At 64.2% G+C, this 16,912-nt stretch overlaps 2 protein-coding genes across 2 annotated transcripts in view; one reads left to right on the top strand and one right to left on the bottom strand.

Moving 5' to 3' along the window:
- Positions 1 to 2,756: 2,756 nt before the first annotated feature.
- PRR36 (proline rich 36) lies at positions 2,757 to 6,669 on the top strand. The gene is made up of 5 exons (XM_069491374.1): positions 2,757 to 3,024; positions 3,134 to 3,233; positions 3,468 to 3,580; positions 3,671 to 6,001; positions 6,158 to 6,669. Exons 1-5 carry the CDS (start codon positions 2,757 to 2,759, stop codon positions 6,667 to 6,669), a joined length of 3,324 nt encoding a protein of 1,107 aa, XP_069347475.1.
- Positions 6,670 to 9,829: 3,160 nt separating this feature from the next.
- Positions 9,830 to 16,912, bottom strand: part of EVI5L (ecotropic viral integration site 5 like) — a 28,792-nt gene continuing 21,709 nt past the window's right edge. The window contains exons 12-20 of the mRNA XM_069496237.1: positions 16,370 to 16,402; positions 15,203 to 15,343; positions 13,826 to 13,954; positions 12,287 to 12,427; positions 12,045 to 12,200; positions 11,791 to 11,937; positions 11,565 to 11,660; positions 11,395 to 11,490; positions 9,830 to 11,285 (exon numbers count right to left, since the gene is read on the bottom strand). Of these exons, the coding sequence (XP_069352338.1) occupies positions 11,007 to 11,285; positions 11,395 to 11,490; positions 11,565 to 11,660; positions 11,791 to 11,937; positions 12,045 to 12,200; positions 12,287 to 12,427; positions 13,826 to 13,954; positions 15,203 to 15,343; positions 16,370 to 16,402 (1,218 nt within the window). The 3' untranslated portion in view covers positions 9,830 to 11,006. The remainder of the gene's footprint in view (positions 11,286 to 11,394; positions 11,491 to 11,564; positions 11,661 to 11,790; positions 11,938 to 12,044; positions 12,201 to 12,286; positions 12,428 to 13,825; positions 13,955 to 15,202; positions 15,344 to 16,369; positions 16,403 to 16,912) is intronic.

Here is a 16,912-nt window from a genome sequence, read left to right as displayed (position 1 = left end):
GCATTCATGAGGGTGATCGAGCAGGTTGCCACTGTGGGCAACTAAGACTCAATTCTACTGGAAATCTCAGCGATGGTGTAGGTCACACTCCCAAGTTGTCCCCGCTAAGGGGCAAGGGACTTGAAGTCTCTGTCTGTGATTGTGTAAGAGCTGCTCTGGAGAAGGGGGTGGCTGGAGGGGTGTTAATTCCCTGGCACTTCTGACTTCCTCATCCACAAGACTGTGGTATGCTCAAGAATGCCGGGGGGTGGGGAGCAGTATGGCACTGCTGTAGGTATAGATGCTTGAGTGGAATGGCTAGATCATAGGACAAACGTATTCAACGTGCTTTTCAACTGTTCTCCAGAGGCTGCCCACTTCCACTCCCATTGCTAGTGTGTATGCCTTTGCACATGACAATGTCCAGCTTAAAAAAAATTTGTGGTTAAATACACATCACATAAAATTTACTATCTTAACCATTTTTATTTTATTTTTTTATTTTTGTTGAGACCTCACTCTGTTGCCCCAGCTACAGTGCCATGGTGTCAGCCTAGCTCACAGCAACCTCAAACTCCTGGGCTCAAGTGATCCTCCTGTCTTAGTCTCCTGAGTAACAGGGACTACAGGCACATACTACCATGCCTAGCTAAGTTTTTTTCTTTTCTGCTTTTAGTTGCCCAGCTAATTTCTTTCTATTTTTAGTAGAGATGGGGTCTCGCTCTTGTTCAGGCTGGTCTCAAACTCCTGAGCTCAAGCAATCCTGCCTTGGCCTCCCAGAGTGCAGGTAGGTGTGAGAATGTGACTTGGGAGGAGGGCCCTGTTGGTTGGTGGGAGGGCAGAGCACCCAGGCTGGTGTCATGCCACAAGGGGCTCACACAGGCGACGAATGGTAAACCTGGGAATATGAGACCTAGAATCCAATCCAGAGGTGAAAGCAGGGCATTCAGTTTGGAGTCTGCCATCTTTCTTTGTTCTCCATTTCCGGAACCTCAACTGGGCACAGTGTACCCCCTTGTCACCCCTAGTTGCCAAGTCCAGCTTTCTGTCTCCTGTGCATGGAGGTCCCTGAGCTCTAGGAGGGGATGAGCTGTGTGCACGTGTGCATCCTGGGGCAGCAGTGAGGCAGAGGGAGCTGGTTCTTTGGGATGGGGTAAGGAGTGGCTGAGTCTGGCACACTGAGGTAGCATGAAGTTGGGACTTGGCCAACAGAGGTGACAAGGCCAGATCTTCAGGTATAAGGGGAAGTAGAGGGGGGCTCATCAGGTGGGCAGCACAGGGCAACGAGGGTGGCCATCCCCTTTGAGGATCTTCTCTGCTCCTTCGTGACCCCTCCCAGCCTGACATAACCTTGTCCCCCGGAAGCTGGACTCGCCAGGATCTCCTGAGAGCTAGGAGGGTGTGGAGGGTGGGGGTGCTGTGCCCTGCAGAAAGATGGGTCACCTCTGGCCATTCTCTGTGTCTCCTGTCGCCTTCCCTCTCTCTCCTCCTTTCTTTCTTCCTCTCTTCCCAAAAATCTGGGGTCGACCTGGCATCCCCGAAATTCCCAGGGCTGCATTCCCCCGGCAGACCCCTCCTCAACTCCCCCCGACCCGGTTAGGGAGTTTCCTGGGGTCTGGGAAAAACCTTCGGGTATGAGGGAGGCGGATGGCCCCAGGGCCCCTGGGCGGCCCGGGCTCCGCAGATGCAAAGGCGAGGACAGGGACCAAGGACACCAAGCAGAAGGATTGGTCGGTGGGCCGGAGCCGCGATGGTCCCGCCTCCTGGTTGCCAGGGCCCAGCCTATCCAAGTCCAGGCGGTGTTTGCTCGCCGGGCATTTGGGGTAGGGGTCTGGGCAGGTGTATGTGTTGGGGGAACAGGTGGGGGACGCCGGGGATTTGCCCTCAGTCCCTCCCGTTGTGTCTGTCTCTGGGGTCCTCAGGCGCAGCCCGGGAAACAGGCCTCTCGCAGACCGCGGAGAAGCCGCCCCTCTCTCCAACGTGCGTCTCCCCCCCACTCTTTGGCGCGCTCCCGCAGCCCACGATCCCGGGCTTGGCTCGAGAGCGCGCCCCCGGCTCCCCCGCCCGCGGCCGAGAGGCGGGGCCGCCCTGCTCCCCCGGAGCCGCCGCCCGCAGCCCCCTCCCCTCGCCTGCTCGCCGCCCGCGACCGCCGCGGCGCTGCGCCTGGCCCCACCCCAGGCGACCCTGCGTGGAGCGGCGGGAGGCCGGAGCCGAGGTGAGCGCGCCGGGAGCAGGTGGAGCGGCCGCGAGCGGGCCAGGGCCCGGCTGGGGGAGGGGGAGGGCCTGGGACTCGGCTCTTTGTCTCCGGGAGCCCGATCGTAGGCAGCGGGGCGGCTCTTCCTCCCGACAGGTGCCGGCATCCCTCGGGGAGGCCCGGGGAGGGCCCTGGGGGCCGGCGGGGAGCCCCGGGCGTGCGCTCCGATCCCCGCATCTGGAGCCCGCGGCAGCCCGCTGTTCCTGAGGCTGGTCGCCTGGAGCCCGAGGGGGCGAGGGTAGGGGCGTGGATGTTGTCCTGAAAGGGAGCCGAGGCAGGGGAGGGGGTGGGCTGGGGCGGGCAAGGACTCTCAGCTTTGGGGGAAAGCAGTGGGGCTGGGACTTGGGGACAACGGAGAGCCGCCGAGCTGGTAAGTGGGCGTGGGTGGGTGGGAGGGGAGCGGATCGAAGCGGAGGCGGAGGTTTGAGTGCCCGTGGGTGGCGATGCTGGGATCCAGGTCCCCACTCGCCGCCTAGCTGTCCAAGACCTGGGATGCTGATTTGTCTGTCTCATCAGGTGCAGGATGGACAAGAGGGACAAGGCCAAGGCAGGGGCCGTCGCGCGGACGCCCTCATCTCGCCCTCCTGGCATTCCGACCCCCAGGCCCCCAGGGGCTCCACGACCCCTTCCCCCAGTAACCCCTGCAGCCCTCCGAGTTCTGGGAGCAGCGGGAGCTGCGGGGCGAAGGCCTCTAGCGGAGCGAGCCGGCGGCATCGGAGGAGTCACTATTTCGGAGGCTGCACCCCGAGGAGGACCACCACGGAGTGCTGGGACAGGTTCCCGGAATCCAGGTACCTCAACCTCATTCCTCAGTTCCAACTCCATCTTCCCGCCCTCCTTCTTCTGAAACATCCCCCTACCCTTTTCCGGATCATAGTTGACTCGACCTTCTCCCTGCAGCCACCAGGCCTCCAGCAGCTGGGAGAGGGGAGCGGGCCCCGGCCAAGACTCCCAGCCTGGCCTCTCTCTCTAGCCCGGGGCGTGCCAGCGGGACCACCAGGTAACATGCTTCCTCTCCTCTAGTCTCCTAAGTAAGAGTTAGCGTCACAATCTTTAAATTTACATGAGTTGGGGCGCCAGAGCTCTTTCAGATCACTGGGTGCAAATTGGGGGAAAGCTGTTAATGGTCCTCAGAGACGGTACATGGCCCATTTCACAGATGGAAAAATAGAGACCTGGGAAGCTAAACAAGGACCTCAGGCTCTGCCCTGAGTGTGGCCCCTTCTGTCTCCAGGCCAGGCCCTCTTGGCCAGAAGGGACCCCGGCCCCCAACGGAGGAACCTGTGGCCAAAGGAAAAGCCCTGGAAGTTCCCAGAAAGAGCACGCTGAGCGCTGGGGCAAGGAGAGGTATGTGACCTGGAAAGGATTGAGGTTGCTGGGCAGCGAGGGCGACTGGCTAAGAGGTATTGGTGATGCTCTGGCCTTCTCTGTCTCCAGACTCTGCCGGGCCTACCCCAGGCACTTCCTCCCCAGCCATGGCCCGTAGGTCCCGGGCAGGGGGCACCGAGGTGGGACTCCCCAGGCCAGCTCCGAGTGCCCGGCCACGGCCCCCGTCCGAGGCCTCCAGGAAATCAGCGAGCAGTGCCTCGGAGCACAGTACCACGGAGCAGAGCCCAGCTGCCAGGAGACGGCCCAGCGCGGGCGGGGGCCTCCAGAAGCCGGCCTCGCGGCCCCTGGGCTCCAGCGCCACCCCTCTGTCCTCCCCAGCCCGCTCTGGGGTCTCACCGCGTGGAACACCCCGGGCTCCTACGCATCCCTTGCAGCCCAAGTCGAAAGGGCTGCAGGCTCTGCGCCCCCCACAGGCCGCAGCCGCAAAGGACACTGCCCCAACGCAGGGCCTGCCTTCTTCTTCTCCTCGGGCCACACCCTCTCCACCGAGGCCTGTGGCACGACAGGCACCTTCTCCCCACATCCTATCCGCTTCCCTGCCGGCCACACTCCCGCCCTCTCCACCGACTACGCCCCCTCCGCCAGCCTCGCTCCATCTTCGGGGCCCACCCTCCCCACCGGCCACGCCCCACTCACAGGACCTCCCCGGTCCGTTGGCCACGCCCCTTCCTGTAGCACCGCCTTCTCCCTCTGTTCCACTCTCTCTGCAGACCCTCCCCTCTCCGCCGGCCACGCCCCCTTTGCAAGCTCCACCCACACACCTGGGTACGGCCTTTCCGGAGGCATCCGTCTGTTCCCTGGCTACGGCCACTTTTCTGGCTCCATTCTCTCCATCAGTTTCACCCCCTCTGCAGAGCACGCCCCCCACCCAGGCTTCTCCGGCTGTGCCCTCTCTTCCGACTCTCCCCTCTCCTGTGGCCACACCTCCTCTGTCTGCTCCTCTGCCACCTGTCACACCTCCTCTACAAGCACCTCTTTCTCCCACAACGTCTCTGCTGAAACCGCCCTCTCCTCCAGCCTCGCCCCTTCTGCCAGCCCTTCCTGCTCTGACCACGCCCCCTCTACGGGCCAGCCCTTCCCTGTCTCCACCCCTCCCCCAGGCCACGCCCCCACCACTGGCCATGCCTCCCTCACAGGACCTTCCTCTTGTGGCCACATCCCCTCCGCAGGCCTCTCCCTCTCCTCTGACCACACTCTCTCTGCAGGCTCCTCCTTCTCCACTAGGCATGCCCCCTACGCAGGCCACGCCCTCTCTGACCACACCCGCTGTGCAGGCTCCTCCCTCTCCTGTGGCCTTGTCCTCTCTGCAAGCCTCACTTTCTTTGGGGTCACTTGCTCGGCAGGCCACACCTTCTTTCCTGCCAATGCCCCTTATGCAAATCCAACCTTCTCTGACCTCGGTCACTCTGCCGGCCCTTCCTCTCCTTGCCTCAACCTCTCCGCAGGCCTCTCTCTCTCCCTCTGTCTCACCCCTCAAATCACCCTTGACCACATCCCCTCTGCAGGCTCCACCTTCTCTGGCCTCGTCTCCTCTGCAGGCCCCGCCCTCTTTTCCGACCACGCCCCCTCTGAAGGCTCCTCCCTCTCCCCCTGCTTCACCTCTACGGCAGGCCCCTAGGTCTCCTTTGGCCACGCCCCCTCTACAGGTCCCACCTGCCCTGACTTTGCCCTCTCTGCAGGCCTCGCCCTCTCCCCTGACCACGCCCCCTAATCCTGCCGCACCTGCTCTGACCTTGCCGCCTCTGCAGGCCCCTTCCTCTACGCCTGCCTCACCTGCTCTGTCTCCTTCGGCCACGCTCCCTCCACAGAGCCCACCTGCTCTGGCCTTGCCGGCTCTGCAAGCCCCTTTCTCTCCCCCTGCCTCACCACCTCTGCAGGCCCTTCTGTCTCCCTCTGCCACACCCCCTCAGTCTCCTGTGACCACGCCCCCTCCACATACTCCACCTGCTCTGGCCTTGCCCCCTCTGCAGGCCCCGCCCTCTCCCCTGACCACGCCCCCTCACCAAGCCCCGCCTTCTCTGGTCTTGCCCCCTCTGCAGGCCCCTCCCACTCCCCCTGCCTCACCACCTCTGCAGGCCCCACGCCGTCCCCCGACCCCGGGTCCGGACCCCTCCATCTCGGGTCCGCGGCTGACCCTGGCGCTGGCCCCGGCGCCGCCGCCGCCGCCGTCGCGCAGCCCTTCCAGTACGCTGAGCGGCCCGGACCTGGCTGGCCACAGCAGCAGCGCCACCAGCACACCCGAGGAGCTGCGCGGCTACGACAGCGGGCCCGAGGGCGGCGCTGCGGCATCCCCGCCCGCCGACGCAGAGCTAGCCGCCTGTCACCCGGCCTCTTGGAGCCGAGGCCCCGCTCCGCCGCTGGCCCTCCGCGGCGTCCCAGGTAAGGGGCGCTCCGAACCGGACAAGGCTGTGGGCGTGGCTTTGGAGCTCGGGGGCGTGACAGTCGGGTCCGGAGGCGGGGCTGAGGCAGAGGGCATGGTCTTCACGCGGGGGCGGGGCCTATCGTCCTCGGTCCACCCTGCGTCTCTCCCCGCAGGGGTGCCCTTGCAGTGGCCTCCAGCTGCCGGGCCGGGCTCTGCTGACGGCCTCTGCACCATCTACGAGGCAGAAGGGCCTGAGTCGGCGACCTCCGCCCCAGGCGATCTGGATGCGGGGCCCGTGCCCGGCGCTGGAGGTGGGAAGGCGGCGGCCGGGGCCGGCGCAGGCGCGCCCTCCCGGAGCCCGAAGTCGGCGCGCCTGGGCGAGCTGCCGCTGGGGGCGCTGCAGGCGAGCGTCGTGCAGCATCTGCTGAGCCGGACGCTGCTGCTGGCTGCGACGGAGGGTGCCGCGGGCGGCAGCGGTGGTGGCCCAGGGGGACCAGGGGGGGGTGGCGTCACAGGGGGCGCCCGGACTGCTCTCAGCGACGCCGAACTGGGCCGCTGGGCCGAACTGCTGTCTCCCCTGGATGAGTCCCGTGCCAGCATCACCTCGGTCACCAGCTTCTCCCCGGACGACGTGGCCTCCCCTCAGGGTGACTGGACCGTAGTGGAGGTGGAGACCTTCCACTGAGCCAGCCCCCAGCCCCGCCTATGACACCCTGTCCCTGCCTTAGGATCCGCCCCTCCGGTTACGCCTCTGTCTTAGACGCCCCCACTTCCCTGGAGCCCGCCGTCGCTGTCAGGGGATTGCTCTCAGCTTCGGAGAAACAGTCTTTAGGCCCAGGCTCCAACCTTGCCTTTGGCCAAGGAGGCTCGGGACTCACCCACACCTTTGGCCTAGGCCCTCACCTCGGGCCCCGCCCCTTTGCCCTAGGACACGCTCCTGCTCCCCTCTAGTCTGGCCCCACTCCCCCGGCTAGGCCCTGCCCTGTGTCCCGTATATTGTCCACCCCACGCTGCCCGAGTTTGCAATAAAACCGGGACACTGGAGCTTGTGCACCTTCGCTGTTGCGGCGGCGCCTGGGGCTGGGGGCGGCTGTGCGTGAGCAGGTTGGCGCTCTGGCTGAACTGCGTGGCTTTGCTTCTTCGTGTCCGACTTCTGGTGGAACGTTAGGTGCAGGAGGGGCCCGGCTGGGCCGCGCGCCCCAGTGGATGAGCCAGTGCATGGCCGAGGAGAAGGAGCGACTGAAGAAGCCCTTCCCACACTCCGGGCGGAGGAACTGGCGCTCCTGGGGAACAAGCAGGAAGGGCTTGCCCTGCGCCCGGGTGGGGACGGGAACCCCTTCCCGGGGCCTCTCTTCATAGCACGACCTTGTGCATCCTGGGGCACTGCTCTGGGCGCCAGTGGCTGCTGCGGGTAGGGACCCCCTCAAGGGGGCCTCGGGGTGGGAGCTCTGTGCGGGCCAAGACCGACGAAGGGGTCTTTGGCGTCCTCTGATCCTCCTGCTCCCTCCCAATCCCCGGGCGCACCGGTCTCCGCTCACCAAGGAGGCTGCAGTGCACACGGCAGGACTGAGACTGGGCCAGGAGCTATTCAAGAGGACCTTCGGCTGATGTAGGGTCGCGGGCTGACTGCCCCTTAGGGGCCTGCAGGAAGAAGTGGCCTCTCCCAGCGCTGGGGGGCGGGAGAGGGGTGACCCGCTGTCCTAACGCTGCACTGCCCTCTCCAGGAACTCTCACCATGTCACTGTGTATCCCACCCCCACAGGCATTCTTGCATTCTTGCCATGTCCCCTATCCCAGGCATCCTCATCAGCCCCCCGCCCCACCGCCGCGTCTTCAGTTGCCCCCTTCAATCAGAATTCCTTTTCTTTTTTTTTGAGACAGAGTCTCACTCTGTCCCCCAGCTAGAGTGCAGTGGCATCATGGTAGCTCTCACTGCAACCTCAGACTCAAGGGATCCTCTTGCCTCAGCCTCTGGAGTAGCTGGGACTACGGGCACATGCCAACATGCCTGGCTAATTTTTCTATTTTTGGTAGACGCCTGGTCTTGCTCTTGCTCAGGCTGGCCTTGAACTCCTGAGCTCAAGTGATCCTCCTGAGTCGGCCTCCCAGAGTGCTAGGACTACATGCGCGAGCCACTGTGGCCAGCCTAGCATTCTCCCAGGTCTTTTTTCCCCAAGGTCTCCTGCTTGGCACCAAGAATGACAGAGACAACCCCAGGTGGGTAAAGGACAGAGTGAAACCGGGTGTTGGGCTCTCAGCCCTGTCTCTGCCCCTAGACCTGGTCCCCCTACTCTACCCTGTGGCCAGGTTCCTGTCAGGCACAGGCCACCAAGTCCTGTCTGTCCCCACCCCAGATGTGGCCACCTCCCAGCCTGGGGTCTGAGGAGAAATGGGCTCTGTCCCAGAGGGGCACTGCCACCTCCTTCCCCCGGAGGCAATGGAGGGGAAGGAGGCGGGCACACTCCCTCTCTCCAGCTCGGAGTTTCATGGCAATTCACAGGCATGTCCTTCCTGCTGGCCATGGGGAGGGGGGACGCAGGTGCCCTTATTTCCACTCTGAGAGACAAGCCCAAGGCAGGGGGCTGACTCCTAACATGCCTGCCAGCCAGAACCCCAAGGCCAGCCCCCAGGAAGGATAGCGCAGAACCTGAGTGTTCCTCCGGGGGCACTGCTCTGTTTGGGGAACCAGCTGGGGTGGAATTACCCTGTGGGAGCAGGAGGCACAGACAGCGACTGTCACTGTCGGGGTCTCGGTGTTAAGTCATGGGATGGGAATGGTGCATGTGGTGGCAGGAGCTGTCGAATGAGATGGGACAATACACAGGACTTGGCTGTCCTGATTCATACCCAGTGTCATATGCCCTGCTGGGTCGTGGCTCCCAGGGTTCTGTATGGGCCCACACTGGGTGCAGGGGCAGGGTCTGCATGGCATCTGCCTGGACCCAATTAAGTTTCTGCCCCTAGGAAGCCTTCCTTTGTCACCCCGGTTCTGTCCTTCCCCACCCACCACACCAGCGGGGACTCTGCCTCTGCTCTGTGGGGAACCCCAGAAAGGACTCTGTCTCTTTTGCTCCTCTTTTCCCCAGGAAGCTCCCCACTCTCTGTCCCCACTACCTGGCTCAGCTTGGCAGCTTGCTCTCTGCACCAGCCTTCCAACACCGTCGTCCACCTGACGGTGCCCCCTCGCCTAAGCCCTCCAGGGGCTCTCATGACCCTCAGTTCAAAGCCCAAACTCTCCCTTGAGGTGAGAGCCCCTTCCTGGTCTGGCCATGCCCAGACTCCCCTGTTCCTCCTTCCTGAACATCACATGCCTCTTGCTGGTCTGGCCTTTATGCTCTTGCCCCTGGAAAAGGCTCTGACACCACCGCCTGCAGGTAGCCTTCCTGACCTCCCTGCACATCTGTCTATATGTTAGTGACGGGCAGGAGCCCCCAACCCTGTGCCGGTCTCCTCCACTACACTGGGGATGCCTCAGAGCCAGGCACAGGGCAAAGCACCCGGGAGACCTCCGCAAGTGTGTGCTGAATGAATAATGAATGAATGAATGCAACCAGATCCTGCTCTTCCTGAAGCCAGCACCTCGGCGTCCGTCCGTGTCTCTCAGGGGTCCCAAGCTGAGTCATCCAGGTGGGAAATCATACCCCACCCCAATACTGACTGCCCCTCTTTCCTCTCCAACCTCCCACTCTATCAGACTGTGGGGAGCTCCCGAGGGCAAGGACAGCCCACCCCCTTGGCACTGTTTTCCCGGACCAGGGGCTGGGCACCCCTGGGCCTGCCCCACGCAGCGCCCCTTGCCCAAGACTGTGTAAATACACTTTATTTTCCATCTTTCCCGCCTGGGCGACATGTGGAGTGTGAACAGGCAGTGTGCAAAATGGTGGGGGGCAGTGTGGGGAGCCCATGGGAGAGCCCCACGGGTGCCTGCCCTGGTCCCCAGGCTGTGTAACACTGAAGAGTGGGCGACCAAAAGGGGTGACTGAGCAGGAGTCCCCACCCCAGGAAGCGCCAGGGAGATTGCTTGTGACGCTACTTTACTCGAGGCTCCAACGAGCACCGAGAGGGCCAGCCCTGGGGATCACAAGGCCCAGGGTGGGGAGAGAGGAGGGGTCTGGGGGGCAGCGTTGGACTTTGGCACCATTCTGAGCTCTGACTCAGCAGAGACCACGGGGCCACCAGGAGGAGGGAAGGGGAGGAAACTCCACTGGGAAGCTCCTTCCCTGGGGCCTGGCCCTGGCCTGAGGTGGGGGGGGGGGTGGTGGCTGGAGAGGGGAAGTGGATGGAGGCTGAGGACCCCCGTGGAGAGGTGCCCTTCCATCACTGGCCAAGACAGGTGATGCGAGTGTCTCCCAGAGGAGGATGTGGTGCGCCAGGGAGAGGGGTCTCTTCACTTCCTCGCAGCTGCTCTGGCCTCAGAGAAGCAGGAGACTGCCTGGGCCTGGGCTGCTTCCCGCTGGCCACTCACACCTCAAGTGGCCCTGCACACAGTACGGGGGACTTTGGTTTCTGCTGCAGGGGCCATGATGCCTGCACCAGGCAGAGAAGCCCAGCCTGGCTCTCTGCCCCCAGCAGCCAGACTCCCCTGGAGGCGGCCAGGGGCTGGTCAAGGGTCTCTGTGCCCCGAGGAGCATTGTGGGGTGCTTAATGTCCAGCCCAGAGCTGGCTCTCCGTCCTCAGGCCTCCCCTACCTCCTAGGCCCTTTCCAGCGGGGCCACCCTTGTCCCAAAGGGAGCCTGCTGGGAGGGGAAACTTCCTGCTCGTTCAGTCCTGGGGCTTCTGAGTCGTCCGTCCCCTGCCCTCTGTCCCTTGCCCTCTGCCCTCGCTGTTAAGAGGGCAGCCCCTTCAGGAACCCCCAAGATGGGTCAACACTGCGGGGAGGGAGAGCCTGCCCAGGGGTCCTGAGGAGCCCCAAGCCGGGCCTCGCCCTAGGGGTGGGCAAGCCACACACAAAGGGCGCAGCCGCGGACTTCCCGGGCGCCCCCCGGCTGCGGCCTTCTGCCTCTGGGCGCACGGGGCACGGCCTCAGTTGTCCAGGCCCTGGCTGTAAGGCGCGGCCAGCTCGTCGGCGTCGCTGTCTGAGCTACCCTCGCTGTCCTTGGCTGGCCGCTCGAGACGGCGGAAGAAGCGCGCATCGCGCGGGGACAGAGGGTACAGCGCGTCCTGCAGGGCGGCGCCCACGCCTACGCCGAGCAGCTCCTCGTCAGACGACGGCAGCGAGTCTTCATCCAGGTGCCGCGCCAGGCCAAGCCCGTCGAAAGCCAGTGGGTCCTCAAAGGGCGGCGGGCCCTTCAGTAGCCGCACCTGGGGCGGGGACCAGCGCTGGAGGCGTGGCCCGACCTTCCGCCCCGCATCCCCAGCCGCAGCCTCCGCCGCGACGCCCGGCCGGTCCCCGCATCCCCCGCCGGCTCACCTCGGCCTTCAGCTCCTCGATCTGGTCTTTGAGCTCGCGGATGTACTGCGACGAGTCTGAGTGGTTCAGCTGGCCCTGGATGCGGCCCTCCTCCCTCTGCGGGGTGGGCCAGGTCACGCGGGCTCAGAGCAGGGCCTGCCCCCGTCCCCGCCCGGGACCCCTCCGCTCACCTGGATCTCCAGCTCGGCGATGCGCTGCCGCATCTCGGCCACCGCGGCCATGCTGTCTGCCTCCCGCAGGCGCACAGCCATCACTTCCTCCTTGCTCTGCAGGTAGGTGCAGGTGGAGAGGGCGGGTCAAGTGGGGGCCACGGCGGGGCGGGGCGGGGCGGGGCGGGGCCACGGCGGGGCGGGGCGGGGCGGGGCCACGGCGGGGCGGGGCGGGGCGGGGCGGCACCTTGCACTCTGCCTCCGCCTGCTTGCGGCGGCTTTCGCTGAGCTGCGTCTGCAGCCCCTTGTTCTGCGCCGCCAGGTACTGCAGCTTCTCCTGCAGCGTCGCGCGCTCTGCCTCCACGCGGTTCAGCAGGTTGCGGTGGATGTGGTCCTGGTCGAGGCACGGCAGATGGCGGGGGTCACGGCCTAGCCCAGGGGCCGGCCACTGACCCACTGACATCAAGCCCCCTCCCCTGACAGGCTGACGCTCGGGCCCACCTGCGTCTCGAGTTCCACCACGCGCTGCCGCAGCTCGCGGCCGTCGGCCAGGGCCTGGGCCTCGCGCAGACGCACGCTCATCAGCTCATCCTGAAGCTCGCCCAGGACCAGCTTCCGGGGGGACTCTTTCCAGCGGCCGCCGCGGGACAGATGGGCCTGGGGTAGGGGCCAAGCGGCCTGCCGTCAGCCTCTGCCGAAGAGCCCAGACGGGTGGCCCAAAGAGGCTCCCACCCGGCCCTCACCTGCCAGGTGTCTGAGAGCTCCTGCAGCTGCAGCTTCAGCTCTCGCGCCGAGGCCACCGCCTCGCCCTCCCGCACCTTGAGGGCCTTCAGCTCCTCTTGCAGCCGCGCTACATTGTTCTCGTCAGGCAGCGAGCTGTTCCTCTGTGGGGAGAGAGGTGATCAGGGCCCGGGGGAGCTCCTTCCTGTAGGACCTACAGCACCCTCCTCCCCCCGCTCCGTCTCCCCCCCCCCCCCCCCACTTTTCCTTCTGCACTCTGTCTTGGACAGCTCAGCTGGGGGAAGGCAGCAACCCAGCCCAGGCCCCCAGGATGCAGACCCCACCTGTGGAACTCAGCGGAGATCTTCAGCTGTAAAATGGATGCAATAACAGCACCCACCCTCACAGGCTGTCCTAGGGTAACCCCATAAATCGTGGGTCCTCCATAAGTGTTACTGCTAAGAACACCAGGCAGGCCTGGGTAGTGAGGGCCAGGGCCAGGGCTCATGCTCCCAGGGGGTCTGAGATCTACCCCCTTTGGGGCCCATTCAGCAGATCCTCCCCAGGCCAGGCCAGCCCCTCTCCTTGGGGACAGGCTGAATGCCAGCCTAGGCCCTGTTCTGGTGTCCCAGGTCTCAGTGATGGGGGATTTGTGCTCCAGCCTCTTGGACCAAAATCCACTTGCTGGACGAGGTCCCCAGTGACTGTTGTTTGGATCTAGGGGTAGGACAGATCTAGCAGGATGTACTGGAGGCACCTGGCTCTTTGATGTGGAGGGAGGAGGGAGGGAAGCCCAGCTCTTGGATGGTGGGGGGCGGGAGGGTGAGAGGATGATGGCCTGTCAGTCCCCCATTTTGGGGCACTCCCCAAAATAGTGCAGGCTGTCGAGGGACATGGCTCCTGCATGGTGTGAGTGGGTCCTGGGCACCTCCCTTGCTCTGGCAGCTCAGTGGGGGAGTTGAGTCAATGCAGAGTCAAAAAGCAGTTGAGGAGGGACCCAGGAGGCCTGGTACTCTCTCCAGAACTGAAGGCAGGAGAGGGTGGACCCCAGTCTGCCCCTGAGTGGTGTCTCCATGGGAGTGTGTTGGGGGTGGCACTGATGGGCCTTGAGCCTTCCTGTCCCCCTCTGCCTCCCTTCTTCCTGGAACTCAGGGCCTGGGGGAGACACACACAGGTGGGTCAGGGTACCCAGGAAGTTCACGGAAGCCACCACACTGCTGGTGTTTGCCTCGTATGTGAGGGGGGTGTGCTGAGTGTGTGTGTGGGTGACCAGGCATGAGCATGTCCTCCTGTGCATGTACATTTGAGTGTGTGTGTGCGCACGCGCATGTACTCCCATGGCTTGGGAGGGTCTGGGGGTGAGGGGTCCAACTTCCTGTCCCCCTGGACCCTGGTGTGAGACCAAGGGGGAGGGGCACAGAGGCACCCTGGGTGCTATGGCAGGGACTGACAGGGCAGGGGTGGGGGTTTCTGACCCAGGGTCACCCGTGAAGGCTTCCACAAGACCTCCTCCTCTTCCCCAGGGCCTCTCAACACCTGCCCTCCTGCCCACCCAGTCGCACCTTCTCCATATCTAGAACCTTGTCCTGCATCTCTCGCAGGGCCCCCAGCGTCTCTGTCTCCCGCAGCCTCGACTGCTCCAGCTCTGTCTCCAGGTGGGCCACGAAGTCCTCAGTGAGACGCGGGTTCTCCTGGGGGAGGGAGAGGCTGCTGGGGAATGGGCAGCCTCCATGCCATGTGGCTGCGGGCCCAGGCCTCACCTGGCAGGGCCCGGCACTGGGGTGTGGGTCCTTGCTTTGGAGAAACCACAGGGTGCTCATCCACTGAGGAGGTTCCCCCACTCCAGGCCCGGAGACCTTGGCTCAGGCATTGGCAGAGGGATTCTAGTTGACCCGCTGCTCCTGGGGAGGGGGAGGTGGAGCTGCACTGTTTCTCACTTGCCCCCATGAACCACATCAGTGTGATGCCCTCTGCTGATAGGGAAACTGAGGCTGGGCTCGTCCCACCCACGGCACAATACGGCCTTTCAGGCCAGTCAGAGAGACTCTACCAGCTGCCCCTGAGCTCTGGCCTTGGTAGGATGCAGAGATGGGTGAGGCCCAGGGCCACATCTTCAGGCCAAAGGGAGGCTGCTGCAGGCAGGAAGAGGTGGCCTGGAGGAGGTGCAGCCTGGCAGGGGCTCCACACGGGGCCTGAGCCCATCTGGGCTGAGGCAGGGCCACAGTTGTCCAGGGCAGGGGGCAGGAGGCCCTCGCTGGGGAAGGGGTTGGTGGCCGGTGCCAGCAGGGCCTACAGGATGTTTCCCTTCCCTCCAGGGCCTGTATAAGGGCACGCCGGGCTTGGGGGCTGCAGTTGCCTGCTGGGTACAGCTGTGGTGAAGTCCTAAAAGCCGCCTCCCAGAGAAGGGGACTCTTTGCACTGGGCTCTGGCTCATGGGCCCACCCACCACTGAATCCAGAGTTCAGGCCCCACCCCCGATGCGGGTGCCTCCTCACCCCCACCTTGTCAGCTCAGAGCTCCCAAACAGCCCTCGACTGCTCTGCTACTCTCTTCTGAGGACAATGTCCTGGCCACTGGGGAAGGGAGCTCCCTCCCTTCATGGATGGCACCCAGGGAAGCCCAAGAATCCTTCAGACCCTGGGGAGATGCAAGGCCTCCCCAAAGAGTGACAGTCTCATCTGCTGTGGCCCTGCAGGGACAGCCTGGTTCTCAAGGGCCTCTGTGCTGAAGCTGGACACTCCACGGGGTGGCAGGAACTAGGAATCACAGAATGCCCCCTGAGTCTGGGGCCACTCGCTACTGAGGGAGCATCTGCGTTTGTCTCAGGGTCCCCCCACCCAGGAAAGGAACACGAAGGCCAGGCGCTGAGCCAGGGCCAGTCTGAGCCCTGAAGGTCCTGGGGCGTGGCCTAGGGGCGTGGTCCCGCTCCCGCCCGGTACCTGCCGCTCCTGCAGCTGCCGGATGGTGCTCTGCGCCTTCTGCAGGTCCTCGGCTGCCGAGCTGCACTGCTGCCGCACCACCGCCAGCTCCCGCTTGATAACGTAGTTCTCCTCCGCCTCTTGCGCCCGTGTCACCTGCCCCTGAGCACAGCGAGCATGGGGGGCCGTGACCCTCGGCTCCCATCCCAGACCCTGCCTCCCGCCACAGGGGGAGGCTCAGAGAGGGCGGAGGTGCCGGGAAGTGAGAGGGGGGAGGCCTCCTGCACTCAGAGCCTGGGATGGGGCGCCCCACCGAGCCTGGGGGTAGGGGATAGGGGACAGGCAGGAACAGGACATCCAGAGGAGCCTGGGAGGAACGGATCCACCCGGGCTCTGTCCCAGGTGAGGAGAAACAAGTCCTTCTCCAGGGCCAAGGGCACAGTAGAGGCCTCCTCTGCCCATTCATGCTGGGCTCTGCTGGTGAGGGTGGAGGTCTGGGGACAGCGGAGGTCCCAGTGCTCAGGGCGTGGCTCCCCGGGGCCAGCTGTGGAGTACACCTCCTGCAGGGGCGCCTTCTCCGGTCCTGGCCTCTAGGGCCTCCAACTGCCTGCGGCTAAGACACCCCCTCTCCTCATCTCATACCCCCAAATTTGGGCCCCCCATTCCAGGCTCGGAGCCACCAGGTGGCGGGTGGAAGCTTCCAGATAAAGCCATTCAAGATGAGGCGGCAGCAGAAGGCAGGTGAGCGAGAGAAGGTGGCACGCTTTGCAGGTAGGAGCAGAGAGCAGCAGCGTGAAGGACCAGAGGGGCGTGTGTGCGTGTGTGCGCGCGCGCGCACCTGTGCATGTGTGTGCTCAGCGCAGTGCACACGCCAGGGCCTGATGCAGATACGCCCTTAGGATCCCCGGCCCTCCTGGGCCCCTACCCATGTCCCCTGGAGGAAGATTTTTGTACATGCGCGTATACATTCACACCCAGACACACACCCACACATACACCGCGTTTCTCCCAACGCACATGCCCCCCCAGAAAGCCTGGGTCCCCCAGAAGCAGTCCCCAGCTGTCCCCATGCATGGAGCCAGGCCTGCCCCCAGAATGGCAGGGAAGAGGCGGTTACTGGCTGTCGTGTGCAGGGACCAGGGGAGGGGCCAGGAGGGAACCCGGAGAGGCGATGAAGAGCTACAGTACCTGGATTAACCTATCAGCCAGAGCAGCGCTCTCCTACCCGGCGAAGGGGGTTCCCAGCAACAGGGGGAGGAGGCAGAGCGGAAGTTGCGGGGACAGGAGAGGGGGAGAGACAGACAAGAACCACTTGTCACTAACGCAGTGGACTATCTCTAGAAGCGGGGGAGAGAGGAGTGAAGACCAGAGAAAACCAGCAGGAGAGGACCCGGAGGAAGACCAAAGCCAGAGCCAGCTCCATCCTGGAGAGGGGTTTGCGTGTGAGCGGGAGGGTCGGGGGTGCCCACGGCTGCGGGGGACGCTGCAGGGCTGGGAAACCCACTGTCTCACCCCGTTTTAATTTCAGTTTTATAGTAGAACAAGACTTTGGGGTAAGGCGAATAAAATCCTGTTGATGACACACCCTCTGTGGTCAGTTCAGGGTCAATGAGGACGAAGGAGGAGCAGGAAACGGGGACGCTGGGGCCTGGGCTCAGTAAGCCCCCAGTTCCACCCCCACCTTCAACATGTTGGGGTTCAGGGTCAAGGCTATGGCTCCCTAGTATGGCG

This window comes from Eulemur rufifrons, chromosome 2 (assembly GCF_041146395.1).
Source record: "Eulemur rufifrons isolate Redbay chromosome 2, OSU_ERuf_1, whole genome shotgun sequence".
Lineage (NCBI taxonomy): Eukaryota > Metazoa > Chordata > Mammalia > Primates > Lemuridae > Eulemur > Eulemur rufifrons.
This window is presented reverse-complemented; position numbering and strand designations above follow the sequence as displayed.

Coding starts and splice junctions, on each gene's coding strand:
- PRR36 (XM_069491374.1), top strand. CDS start 2,757: ATGGACAAGAGGGACAAGGCCAAGGCAGGGGCCGTCGCGCGGACGCCC. Junction 3,025..3,133: donor GACAGGTTCCCGGAATCCAG/GTACCTCAACCT, acceptor TTCTCCCTGCAG/CCACCAGGCCTCCAGCAGCT. Junction 3,234..3,467: donor CGTGCCAGCGGGACCACCAG/GTAACATGCTTC, acceptor TTCTGTCTCCAG/GCCAGGCCCTCTTGGCCAGA.